The following is a 13,755-nucleotide window of genomic DNA, read 5'->3' as shown; positions in this document are numbered from 1 at the left end:
GTGGCCGTGGCGTTGTGAGATGTGGGCATAGTTTTGATCTCTGTCTCTTCCCTCTCTCCTGCAGGGGGAGAAGCTGAGAGCAGAAGTATCAGATGGGCTGTAGGTGCCATCTATGTGGTAACACAAGTACCAGCTGAATACATTTTTGGTCAGGTACAAAGAAACAAATGGCTGCTGGTTTTCCCAAATGTTGTTTACCCTTCTGATAGTCTTCCAAACAGCCATCACATATAAATATGTATGGTATTTATTTTAGTGTGCGTCTGAGTATAAATTCAGCAAGGTGCTCTGGCACCAATATTTATTCTTTGATATGAAATGATTGAGCTTTTTAACTAAATAGGTTTGGGATTTTCTTAATGGCTACTTTTAGGCTAAACTTAGCTAATAAAGAATATCCTAAAAATAAAAAATGATGGGATTCTCAAAACTTTTTGCACAAAGGATTTTGTGCAAAACTGTGGCAGAGGCTTGGCATGATCCTGAATTCTAGTTTGTATGTACATGTCTTGAAGACATTTGTATTTTGTGGCAAGGGCCAAGTAGCAAGTAAAGTACCTACACTCCTTTTTGAAATAGAATTCGCAGGGCAAGGATGCCGCAGTAACACGGACAGCCGCAGTGGGGAGACGCGGCAGGAGGTGGGAGCAGGCGTCAGGACATGATTCCCAGCTTCGGTACCCCAGAAGAGGGCAAACCAAACAAGTGCAACTTTCTTACATTAGGAACATCGTTGTTTTCATTGCCTTAAAACAAATCAAAATCTGAACATTCTATTTCCTTCATTTTGGTTTTTATTTCAAAATATTAACATTCCTAAATTGGAACCAAAGGAAGTTTACTAGATTTGACTGTCAAAATGGTTTTCATAAAGGCTTTGAGGTGGCAAATGGACAGGGTGGCTCAGGAAAGAGTGTGGGGCGAGGAAGACGGACAGAAATGCGTGAGGAGACAACACCGCGCCCCAGCCCGTAAAGGCATCGGGCCTGTCGGGCAGTGAGACCAGTTAATAGCAGTCTAGGCCCAGCGCAGGAAATGAAAGCACACTAGGAATATTAAGAAGACATGGACTTACTACAGTAAATGAAGTACTTAAAGAATGGCTGGGGGCTGAAGGGGTGGTTTCTAGCCTAAGCTTCCCAGAATGACTCTCCGAGCAGTGGAGGCCTGTTCCCCCAGGGAAGCTGCCACCTTGGTAGCTGCCGCTGAAGCTGTGACTTCAAAAGCTGACCCAGAAATCAGAATGTGGAATCAGCAAGATGTTATTGTCGCCACTGCTGCAGCAAATGCTTCTAGTCGCCCAGGAATCTAGATAACAGTCTTTGGAACAGCAGTGGCACAAACTCACCTTTCCTTGACTCTGTCTGCTAACAGAAAATTTTTAAAAAGGAGGGTGGGCGGTGGGGAGGGTAGAGCAAAGATCTCCACATGACTTTTGCCTTCCAAACGCTATGAAAGTGTAGCCAATCAATCGAAAGAAGGTAATTAACACCTAGAGTCTTAGTTTCAAGTACATCTCAGAAAAAATGGTTTCTTATCTAGTTGCTGTAGATCTAGGATGGTTGAATGGAAGAGTCAGTCCACAATGTTCACTGTAGAATTAGTATCCAAGAATAGAAACTATTTACAAATGTTTACATAACTATTGATATTTAAATTCCTAGAGCTAAGATCATAATGTACATACAATGTTTGTATAAAATATAAATATATATCTCAATTAAATATATGTTGGTAATTAATAAGCAAAAGTATGGAGCCTGTTGGTTCTCTCGATTCAAATCCTGATCTTGTCATTCATTAAATATTTGATCTTGTAGAAGTTATTTAACATCTGTGAACCACGATTTTTCTCATCTGCAGAATGAAACTTACAATAATAGAATCTTATAGGATTGGGATCAAGAGTAAATGAGAAAACACATGTAAAGTGCTTATATATAGTGTCTGGTTTTGTTTTTTCCCAGACACTATATATATAGTGTCTGATTCATTGTTGTTGCTGCTGCTGCTATTGTTGTTGTGTTGGAGTCTGGCATCTCACCGACACTGCTTGGTTTGTATCACATGGGGCCATGATAAGAAATAAATGAAATAATACATATACAGTGCTTAAAACAGTGTCTGACACAAACTAAGATCCAGGGAGTTTTAAAAACATCTGACATTTAGTTATCAAATTTGCTTTAACAATATCAGTCTAGTAACATTTTCTTTCTGAAGATTTAACACAAGGTCTTTGTTTCTGCAGTCTTTTTGAGAAGAAACAGAATAAACCTATCCTGTTTATTATGTCTCAGAGACACAGATTGCATTATAAATTGTCTCAGGCATGTAACTGTCTAGACTGGTACACAATATTAACAGACTATCCAGTATGATATGATGAATAATAGGTGGGCAAAAGTAGTTTTACAGTTGAAGAAGATAAATAATACAATAATTAATAAATAAATAATAATACAAGAATAAAGTCCGTGTTTCACATACTCACAACTATAAACCTAATTTTGCTCCACCCCGAATGTAAAATCTTCACTAACAACAGTGCAGAGGATGTCAAATTCTAAGAATTCTAAAGATGTAACACCACTAATTTTGTCTCTCAAAACTAGAAAACTATGACAATAGGATAAATCAAGAAAAAAAGATTCACTTGAGTGTATGATTACAGACTGATTTTATTATAGTGAGGTTTGTTTATAACAAAAAATTTTAAGTCATAACTGGCAAGTTTAAGATACATTACCCATTTTTGAAGACTGCTCTAAGACTAAACTGTGGACCTTACTTTGTGAGCAGAAAAATCAGCCTGCATTCAAATCCCCATTCTGCCCCTCACTGTCTGCAACTGTAGACTTATTAACCTTTCTGGACTATAGCTTTCTCCATTCTAATATTGGGCTACCTTATAGGGTACTTGGGAAAATTACATTTAAGTTTATATATACGTGCCCATAGGTTTAGTAGGCACATCTTCTGGAGTGCTTTCGGGTCTAAGATTCAGGGAACGTTTTTATATTAAATAATAATTTTTATATCAAAAACATCAGTAACAGGTTCTATGAGCCTATGATTAATATTACTTTAGATGATAAAATCAAATGTACATGTGAAGATGAATTGAGGAAATGCAGTAGACTTAGAAATAACTGAAACATATTTATCTAAAAATTTAGGTAATATCCAATCAGTTTGGATTGTCAGCTTTAGGCTCCAAAGGCTCTGTTATGACCTCAGTGAGTTGAAGTCCAAACTTTAGCATTTAGTACCTTCTTACTCATGAGCAAGTTACTTAACATGTTAGCTTCAGTTTGCTTGTTTTTAAATAGGGATGTTTAAAGTACTTATCACAGCATCAGTTTTAATATATAGATGTCTAGTCTCCAACTCAAGTGCACAGTGGGCCTCAATAAATGTTAGCAATTATCATCATCATCATTAGGCATCTGCTATGTATTTCAAATTCTGATCGAGGGTTCAACTAATAAAGCATTTGACATGGATATTTGTTAAATAATCCAAATTATTTCCATATTTATAACTTGAGTTGGAGACTAGTCATCTATATTATTTATTTTTTTAAATATTTTTAAATTTGAAAGGCAATACACTATGTTGATTAATGATGAGTAGCTAAACAGTATTTTCTATGTATGTTTTGCTGATGTATGAACTCATTTAATCAACACAACTATAGACAGCAATGCCTTTATCATACCCATTTTACAAATGTAAAAATGGAAGCATAGAGAGATTGTTTCAAGGTCACACAGAAGGTCAGCAGCAGAGTGATGATTCAAACCTGGGCAGTAAGGCCCAGAGTTGGTCTTCTAACACCACATAATGCTGCCTGTCTAACTCACACTCCAGGGTAATGCTGACTTAGGTTTTCATTCACAGTCTGCCACTTAGTTGGACAAATTACTTAGCCCCTCCAAGCCTGAGTTTTGTTATCTATACAAGCTTTACATGAATTAATAGTTAAAATGTTAGAGAATTTTATTCTCCAAAATTCAATGGGGAGAGAATAGGCTGATTCTCACCTAAAAATCAATCCCAGTTGGAGAAAAATGCCTTTCCAGAGAGATGCAATGAGGAGGTAGAGCTGTAGGGTGAGAGAGGCATTGCGGGAGCATACACATACTAACATTATGGGAATAGAAGAAAAGAGTAGGGAAGGACCATGGCCATAGGGAAACTTCTTGATACTTTGATAAAAGAGAAAGATAGAATTTTTTAGAAGTTTCTGTGAGTGGTTAAGTTTTGAGGACAATGACAATTAGGTCCATAGGATTGATGTTGGGGGGAGCATTGATGAAAGAGAATATTTTTTAAAGAGAGTTCAAAATGCATGTGTAAAGATATTCACTGTTAAAAAGGTATCAAAAGATTAATTTAAAAGAATTTTTAAGAAACATTTTGGGCATTTTCTTATGAGACTAAATAAAAATTAGAATTCTTTAGCAGTACCGTAGATTATGCCAGAAATGAGATGACATGGATTCCTGACTTATATTTGGGTTACATTGTGGTATCTATACCCCAGAATTTTAAATCCCTTTTACTGTCTTCAGTATTAAAATTACTCTGTACTTGAGTACATTTTAACTTTCTCTTTTTCTGGTCAAAGAATGGACATAAACTGAGCCTGTGCTAATTACAATTGTGTTTAGAATGCCTTGTTCAAGACAAGATATGCCAGAAGAGATGCAAGTCTATCAGCACCATATACATTTACTAAATTGAGGAAGTTTAAGGAAGTACTGTGTTAAATTTCCAACTAGATATGACTTCTAACCAAGTCCCGTTGGAAAATTAATTTCTGAATGACTTAAAATTCTTATGGTCAGAGAATGTCCATGTGAGGTAAACTTGGACCTCTGAGAATGTGAAATGTGGTCATCACTATGGAATTTTCAATTAATCAAATTTGTTGTTGTTTTTGTTTCTAATCATGGGTTCAGACATATTACAATTTTTTAAAACTTGAGAAATTCCTGAGAAGTATCAAGTGGAGAAAGAAGACTTGCTCATGCTACTGAATTTCGAGGGATGCCCATCTTTGGAAGCAGAAAATGCTAAATGTGAATCTAGAAGGCTTAGAACTGGGCTTTTTCCATGAACTCGGCTCCACAAAAATGTTCCTGGGATGGGCCGACTTACTGAGAAATAGTTGCTAAAATTTAGCTGTTCAGTTTCTGTGAATATTTGAGAAAGAGAAAAATGCTGGATTTTCAGCCTGAAAATTAACTCCCATGATCTATCAGCAATAGTAGAGTGAATAGGAGAGGCTCAGGAACAATTGGATCATAGTTGCATAGGAACTTTATAGGGCAAAGATATATTTTTTAACCTTGGTTTTCATCACAAAATCAGAGACTCATCTGAGTTCTTGCTAGTGACACTAACTCAATCTGAGAGGTTAAAGGAAGTGATTCCATCAGCGTCTGGCACGGTAAAGCTTGGAAAGATGGCTAGTCTCAGGCAGGAACACTGCAGGTGTGCCTCAGCCCTTTGGTGGTGGGTATCTATTAAATGAAGTCCTGGTTGGTGGAGATAAGTGGGCCCTCCCATCCTGATCAGAGGATACTCAGAGATAGCCTTGGCCTTACATTGGAAATGAATCTTTATTATTTGTTCCTAGTGTGGCAGAGTCAGTGTTACTGTTAGATTTTTCTCAGGGGTGGGACAAGTGCCTAGACTGCAGAGCATTTTGGTAGTAGAAAGGGGCCCCACATTTGCTTAGATGTGACAAAGAGCGACATCTAGTGGAGAAGTATAACTGTGAGCATATTTACCCTATGAACATACCTGTTCTAGGCCTTTCCACAGATGTGGACTCTGTATGAAAGGGATTATATACTCACCTTAATGAATATGCTTATTCAAAAGTTGTCATTGTCTGCCTCCAAGGTTTGAGAGAAGAACATTTGAGGCACCCCTCTAGACTGAGTCTGACAATATTTCCAGAGTCATGCTCATATAAGAAGGGAGAGTGGGAGGACAGCAAGATTGGGCTATGTGTTGATAGAGTGCTTGGATATGCCAGCTAGATTCAGAGACATAGAAGCATGGAATGAGCTAACAAATCTCAGCGGGAAGGTGGGGGTGGGGGAGTAGGTTGTGCATTTTTTTTTTAAAAGAATATCACAGAGGTGAAGTACTTCCTTACCTTGGCACGACAAGAGTCTGCAGACTCACCTTGCATTACCCCCGCCCTAAAACCAGCCATTTCTCTAAGGAGTCTTGGTACCTTTTATTGGAGAATAGTCTTTAGAAACCAAAATCTGGGCACTGGATGTGCTCGATGTTACTGAGATATCACTGTCCAGGCTCTCACAGTGAATAGATCTAGAAAATACATATATGAATACTAATCCATGTTTGTACACATATTTATAATTATTTCTGTATCTATCCATCTGTGTCTATCCATCTGCATTTTGTCTTTAGCCTCCAGTTTCCAATCAAAACACTGTTTTCCTCAGTTACTTAGGTCAGCTCCATTTCTCCACCCCGTTTAGTGAGTTGATTTCACTTTCTATGAAACTTGTATTTCTTGGTTGCTCAGTATGAAAAGTCAAGTCTTTCACATAGAAAATATTTTCCTATGAATAATCAGACTGCCTTCTTTCATCTCAATATTCTAGAAGCTCTATTTTTAATGTTTGTGTTTTTATGTTGCTTTTATTGTACATATGTGCCATCTACATTTGTCCTTTATTCTTACTCTCGGCCAGGCACTCATTTACAACAGGCCTACTCTCTCATTTCCTTTCATTTCATGAGAGACATCCTCAATATGATCTTCCTTGATGGCCACCTGTGGTGTAAACCATGCCACCTAAATCTTGGGAGACGTTCATTGACACACAGTCTTCATATCTGCCAGAGCCCGGTAGTGAAGAGCATCTTCACTGTTCTCTCCCTGTACGGACATTAGGCCTCTTCTAGTCAGCCAGTTTTCTCAGAATTCCCATGTCCCCTTGGAAGCGTCGCAATCTCAGTAGGTCTTCTCACACCATCTTGGGCTGCAGATTGTTCTGGAAGGCTGCAGAGCCATCATCTGGACACTCTCCAGACCTATTGCTACAGTACCATATTGGTCACATGGCTTTTTCTAAGGAGTTTGCAGCCCCTTTCAACAAAACTCCTTTCCTTCTGGATTTTTCCATAACTTTTTGTACTTTCTATTACTGAGGTTTCTCTTCCTTCATTCCCCCAGGGCAAGGTACAAGGGGATATGGTGGTTGGCCCTTTCTCAAGAGCCCATTAGTATTTCCTCTTTCCTTTGTCCACCAGTGTGCCAGTCCAATTCTGATTCCCTGCAAGCTGGAAAATGTTCTCATGTCATCCATCAGTCTTCCTTTCTATCTGGCTCCACATGCTAAGTTCTTCAGATCCTGGTTTCTTGGATCTGCAAAATGCTATACATTCTGAGGAAACCCACACTCTTCCAAGTGGAAGCCTTCCTTTAGAAAATAATGTTTTTGCTTTGTGATTTAAAACCTCCTTCTTGAAATGCAGTTGTCTTCTCCGTTCTAGGATATTTCTGCCTGGAAAGTCACAAAATTATTCACCTCATTTTAAGTAGTTATGTTTATTAAATAGCTATCTGTCTTGCATTTTTTTTTACAGATTACAAGAGGGAGCTGATTATTTAAAAACTTGAGCATAGAACATTTATTAGCTACTTATAATTTTTCTTGTTTCAAAATTGATAAATAACAGGAATTAGGTGATTTATTTTTCAGTCACCCTCAAGGAAGCCATTACTATTGTCTGAATGGCAGAGTCAGGAGCTAAGAACATTGAGCAGTGCGAAGCAGAACTTCACTATTTCAGAACAAAATTCAACTACATATGTACCCACATATGTATGTGTAGATACATATATAATCACAAAAACAGTCACACGCAGAATTTCCTACCTACTCTTACGCAACCTCTGGTCTCTTTGGAAGCATTCCCTGTCACTGCACTTATTTCCAAGAATTCTCTAAGAATATCTCACATGTGCTCATAGATACACCCCTGTAGCTGTAGCATAGAATTCCACGTCCCCTGGCTCCTTTTCACACTGTCTGCTGTTGTCACTCTGAAGCCCAGGAAGCCTGCTAAGGGTGTTTTGCAAAAGCTGTTGCCACCAGTACCTGTCCAGGACATGCTGTGCTGATTTCACACAGGCCTGAGCCATCCGCCTAGAGGGAGAAGCCCCTCTCCTGACCTTTGGCCCACCGTTACCTCAATCTCAGAGCACTGATGCCTTGTGCTCTCTGAGTCTCAAGGGCTGATGTAGAAAAACTGCTTGTTCAGTCCTGTCATTTTAGCATTGGGGTCTTCCTCTCATGAAGTTAAAAGCCAGAATCTCCCTGGGGGGTGGAAGGGCAGGAAAGAGGGAAGTGGAGAGTCAACGCAAAATCGTCTTAGCAAGAGGAAGCCCAGAGTATATGAAATCATCCATCTCCTCCAACTGCCATTGAATTATTGGATCAAGATGAAAATACTCAGCTCACTCTTCTCATATGAAGAGTTTCCCCCCGAGGAGGTTTAGTAGTCTTTTTTTTTTTTTTTTTGGCAGAGAAGTCCCTAGAGGGTTTGTTCAGCCCTCTAGGATACGTCTTCTGGACCTACCCTTATTTGAAATACTAAAGTGCACAAAAGGAGTTCAAACTTGGACTCCTGCCATATACTAGCATTCAGTGTAATTACTGCAATATGTTCTTAGTTGTTTGTCATCGAAGACTATATATGTGCTTAATACTGACTATAATAATCTCCTTAGAGGCAGGGCCATGATACCATGTTAAGAAGGTGCTCTCATTTTTTTAAATTAAATGTATTTGAGTAACATAATAATAGCAGTTTTTGCTTTTACTTTTTGTTTCTGGGTTAGATGATGGAGACCTAGAAAGGTCTCAGCTAGTGCCCTTTGCATCACCCATAGCGCTTAACATGAACCTGAACAAATACGACTCAATAGATACTCAGTGACCTAAATGTGTACTTTGTTTTCTAACACAACCTGTGTTCATTTTCTTTCCAAATTGCTCTATAAAGATTCATTGTGAAGCATTCACAGGAAGTAGCCAATAGTGTAGAAAAATATATAACCTTGTATAGGTCAGGGAAATTGCATGAAAAGTCTTAAAATAGACTTGTGAACAAGAAAATCTGGACATGGTTTAAAAGAAAACAGGGCAAAAGCATACTTGAACCTTTGAGGAAAATGTAGTATCCTTCTTCCGAAAATACAATCTATAAAATACATATTAAGCATATTATTTATTTGATTTGAATATTTTCCCAATTTGAAACCATTTCTTCAAGTTATTGAATCATAAACAAATTTATCTAATTTTGGATTATTTATTCACTATCTACAAAAAATGACTTGTTATATATTTCAATCTAGAGACTTGAAAGTCTCTAATATTGTTACTTTTGCATAAATAATATATTTCATTGAAAAAATGGATAAGTTGAAAGAATTAAACCTAAATTATAATTCCACCACTGTTAATATTTTGGTGTTTTATACTGTGTGTGTTTTCCTATGCATGTAACTTTTTAAAAAACTGGGATCATTTTGTGGATAACACTTTCCATTTAATACCACATTGTAACATAGAGGGGGTTAATAGAATATGTTTCTAGGACATTTTGAAGGCCTTGATTAAAGTTGATTTCTTCTAGACAGGTTTTCCATTTATTCTTACTGCCCAGCAAACTAAATTTATTTGAGATGTTTTGGACCACACAGATTACATAAACTGGAACCCCAAACCAAGGGTCAGCTTGGGGGCTCTGCTCTATCTACTCAGCCTCACAGGAATAAGACAGCTTCCCTGCTGTCCCTTCCCTCTCCCTGGCCACCTCCAGCTCCCCCTCGTCTCATCATTGCATCATCTCGCCTGCTCTGGGGGGGGCCCCAGTTCCTCACTGTGGCCTTATGCCGAACTCCCCATTTTAGGTGGGCCATTTGCGTTACCTTCTGTCCCCAAGCCCTTCACAGGGCTGAACTTCAGATATCCAGGGATCAGCAGAAAACCTCAGTCTAAAAAAACTCGTAGCCCTGAAATAGCCACTAAGGTCACTGATTTTACTGTATCTGGCCTCTGTTTTCTGCCTTTATTGTCAGCTTAGTAATGCAGTTTAAATACAGTTAACAATTTACTCAGGATTTGAAATTGTTTTAATCAAAAGGATTGTTAACTGTCTTCTGCCATGACAACAATGAAGTTCAAGAATACTTATTTTGAAAGATTAAAAATATATCATGTATACTTAACATTTTCATCCTGCTCAAAATTAAATGATTTTTTGTTTAATTGAAATTTTTATGAAATAACAGATTATACAATTCAGGATTTTGCTCCTAATCCCACTTTTGATCACCGACTAAGTTTTTGGCCACCAATTTTAATGTGTGGGTTTTGTTTTTCCCCCCTCTCTACACCAATAAGCAATTCTCTCTGATACTAGCTAGGTGTCCTACAATTAAACTCAATTCTAACACTATCCACCTCGATAGTGTCACATCTCACAGGTTAAGGGCCCAACAAGAATGTTTCCCACTCAGATGTCAATCACAAGATTATCAGGTTACCCACAACTTGGCTTCAAATCAAAGGTTCCCATGACCCCCTCTTTGGGTTTGATTACTTTATTCGAGGGGCTCACAGAACTCACGGAAATACTTTCTTACATTTACCAGTTTATTAATGGATGTTATAAAGGATACAGATGAATTGCCAGATAAAGAGATACATAGGGTGAGATGGGGGGTTCCCAAGTTTCCCTGTGGAGTTGGGTTATGTCACCCTCGTGGTGCATAGCTCTGTTCATCCACCTAGAAGCTCTCTGAACCCCATACTGTTGAGATTGTAAGGAGGCTTCCTCACAGAGACATGATCACTCAGTAGCTCCATTTCCAGCTTCCCTCCCATCTCCAACTTTCCAGTGATGGATTGGTCTTTCTGGTGGCCAAACCTCAACCAAGAGACATTCAGGAGCCCACTCAGAGTCACCTTTTAGAGCGAAAGATGCTCCCAGTGCTCTTGTGACTTAGGAAATTATAAGGGTTTTAGAAGCTCTGTGACAGGGACTGGAGGCAGAGATCATTTTTCTATTTTTTTCTATTTTTTCTATTATCTCACACAATTATTAGTAAAATTTCTTTACAAAGCCTGTATTTATTATTATATCATAATGTAAATAATATAGCAACAATATTTTGAATACTTACAGAGTGTCACACACATATCTTTTTATTAACTAATAGACTTTTTTGAGGCATTTTGATTTATAAAAATATTGCTGGAAAGTACAAAGTGTTCCCATATATCCCTCTCCCGCACCCCCCTCCTCCTGTTCTCTGTTATTAACATCTTGCATTCGTGTGGTGTATTTGTTTTAATAGATGAGTCAATATTAATACATTATTTTACACACATTTCCTTTGATATATGTTTTTGGATCCTTTTAACAAGGAGACAAAATATATGTAATCCCCATTTCAAAAATAACAGAACCAACATTGAATATTAAATCTGGATTCACTCACAAATGTGTAAAACAAGATCTTGGAACATTATATTTACTTTTCCTTTTAGTTGTACCTATTTTGAGTAACCTATTTCAGCTGTCTTCTGTGTGATGAAAGATAGGGTTGGTATTACATATTATCAAAAAGAAATTCACAGTAGGAAAACATTTTATCCTAAGATCTCATCTTTAGAACTAACACACTTGCATAACTACTAGATTACGACACCAGTTGGTGGTTGCCTTTTCCTATTAGCCCAATTGCAGCGATAATTATTAATACTGATTATTTTATAAATACTCTGGATGTGGTCTAATTTAGTTTTGTTATTATAAACTTGCTCTGTGTCTAATGACACTATAGATAAACATAAAAACAACAACAGCAACACGTATTTTCTTTTTTACAACAAGTCATTCATTTCCTTTTAGTAATACGGATTGTTCCTCTCATAATTTTAAATGATTTTTGTTTTTTTACTTTTTCTTTTTTTAACTGTTTTCAGTAGTTGGTTATGTTTTAATTTAAGAACAATAGGTCCCAAAAGTATACTACCCTATCTGTAAATTAGCACTGTGTATAATGGTAGCCACTGTAAATCAATGTCTTATATTTTCTTATTTGGAAAGTCACTTTATACATAAAGATGGATCAAGTACAAGCAATCTATATTATAAATAATGGGGTATGTTGATTTGATTATCAGTACATAAGCAGTTATAATGCAAACAGTTAATAGTTTCATTCTTATGGTAAACATATGTTATATTTAATTTAGTTCAAGCACACTGTATATTGGTGGAATCCAGCTTTTGCCATCCCCTCTCTCAAATCTTTGGTCAAGCAGGGACTCTTGCTGAGACTCCTAGCATGAATAGCAATATAACGGAAGGAAATGAGCCCAAGTCAAGTCTTTTCTATGCTCTAGCATGACCATAATTAATTTCATGTAATATTTTATCATTTCAAAAACATGATTCTGTTATTTGTGTGGCGCCCTCTGTGTCCCCATCTGTTACCGGTGAAAATGGAGCTCTTGCGATGTTGCAAGGAAAGGAATTTCCTTAGACTCACATGGGGGGGGATAAGTGATCTTTATTTCCATGGAATTAAATCCTGCAGTTTCCAATGTTCCATTTTCCCTCCATCCCACCATGGGAAAAGTCCAACCTCGTCTTCAGCAGGGCTAGAATTAAGGCCACTGCCCATAGTCTCCACTCCATATTTAAGTCCGGCCCAGCCCAGTATCCCGTGTGTGGAGTTTGCGTGGCCCTGGGCCATGCAGCTGCTTAAGGCCACAAGGTTATGATGAGAGGACAGGCGAGTGCAGGTCACGGAGCAAGAGAGGGGCAAGTGGGCCGGAGCGAAGCAAGGTGCAGAGCACAAGAGAAGGGGGACTCTGCCTCAGGAGCCTTCACCGTCCAAGATTTTGCGCGCTTGCATTGGGGTCTACCCCTCCTAGCCAACCCATTGTTTCCCAGGCTAGACTGACGGACAGATACCTTCCCTACATCACCCCAGCTTCACTGCACACGTGTCCATCTGCCTCTTTATTTGTCCCTTCCCCCAGTGATCTGCGGGGAATGGACTGGTGCTTCCCTGGGGAGTGTGAAGCTGTGGCTCCCCGGTGGAGCTGCCCAGACGACCATGCTTATAATGTCTGGCCTCCCCTTTGCTTTCTCTCTATTATTAATATTAATAGCTAGCTAATTTTGATAACAATACAGTCTATCATATCAATTAAAATTTTATTAATGCAATTATATATTTTATCTTACAGTGAGTGGACATCCAATACTCAAAAGAGCTAACATCCAGATTGTTGGGAAGTTAGTGGCCACATCTATGAGAGAAAGGAAAATGAGACAATACTATTTATCCTGAGAAGCAGAATAATGTTTTCAATACAATGTCGCTCTCTTAAGAACGGAACCAACCTATCCAAAGAGATAAGATTAACATTGGCCATGGATTAATTCAATATCAACTGGCAAAAAGATAAGCATCTTTGCATATCCAAAGAAGGTTTTCAACAAGTCAGTCTGTAACTTCTACATATTTTTGGGTGAACCACTCATTGGATATTCTTCATAAAAAACATCTGTTGAAACCAGTCAAGTATTCTTTTCACTGGACTGAGAGTTGTTTTGTTCCATTACCAATAAATGCTATAAAGAAATGTCAAGATCCTTATTTTTAAAAAC

General features: G+C 38.0%; 1 protein-coding gene across 1 annotated transcript in view; it reads left to right on the top strand.

Annotated features, from left to right (window-relative positions):
• Positions 1–13,435, top strand: part of LOC148093263 (IQ domain-containing protein M-like) — a 137,187-nt gene extending 123,752 nt beyond the window's left edge. Inside the window, exon 6 of the mRNA XM_087816136.1 lies at positions 13,332–13,435. Coding sequence (XP_087672262.1) covers positions 13,332–13,435 — 104 coding nt within the window. The remainder of the gene's footprint in view (positions 1–13,331) is intronic.
• Positions 13,436–13,755: the final 320 nt, after the last annotated feature.

This window comes from Miniopterus natalensis, chromosome 4 (genome assembly GCF_054644295.1).
Source record: "Miniopterus natalensis isolate mMinNat1 chromosome 4, mMinNat1.hap1, whole genome shotgun sequence".
NCBI classification, from domain to species: Eukaryota; Metazoa; Chordata; class Mammalia; order Chiroptera; family Miniopteridae; genus Miniopterus; species Miniopterus natalensis.
The sequence above is the reverse complement of the archived record's forward strand: the minus strand, read 5'-3'. Positions and strand labels throughout refer to the sequence as shown.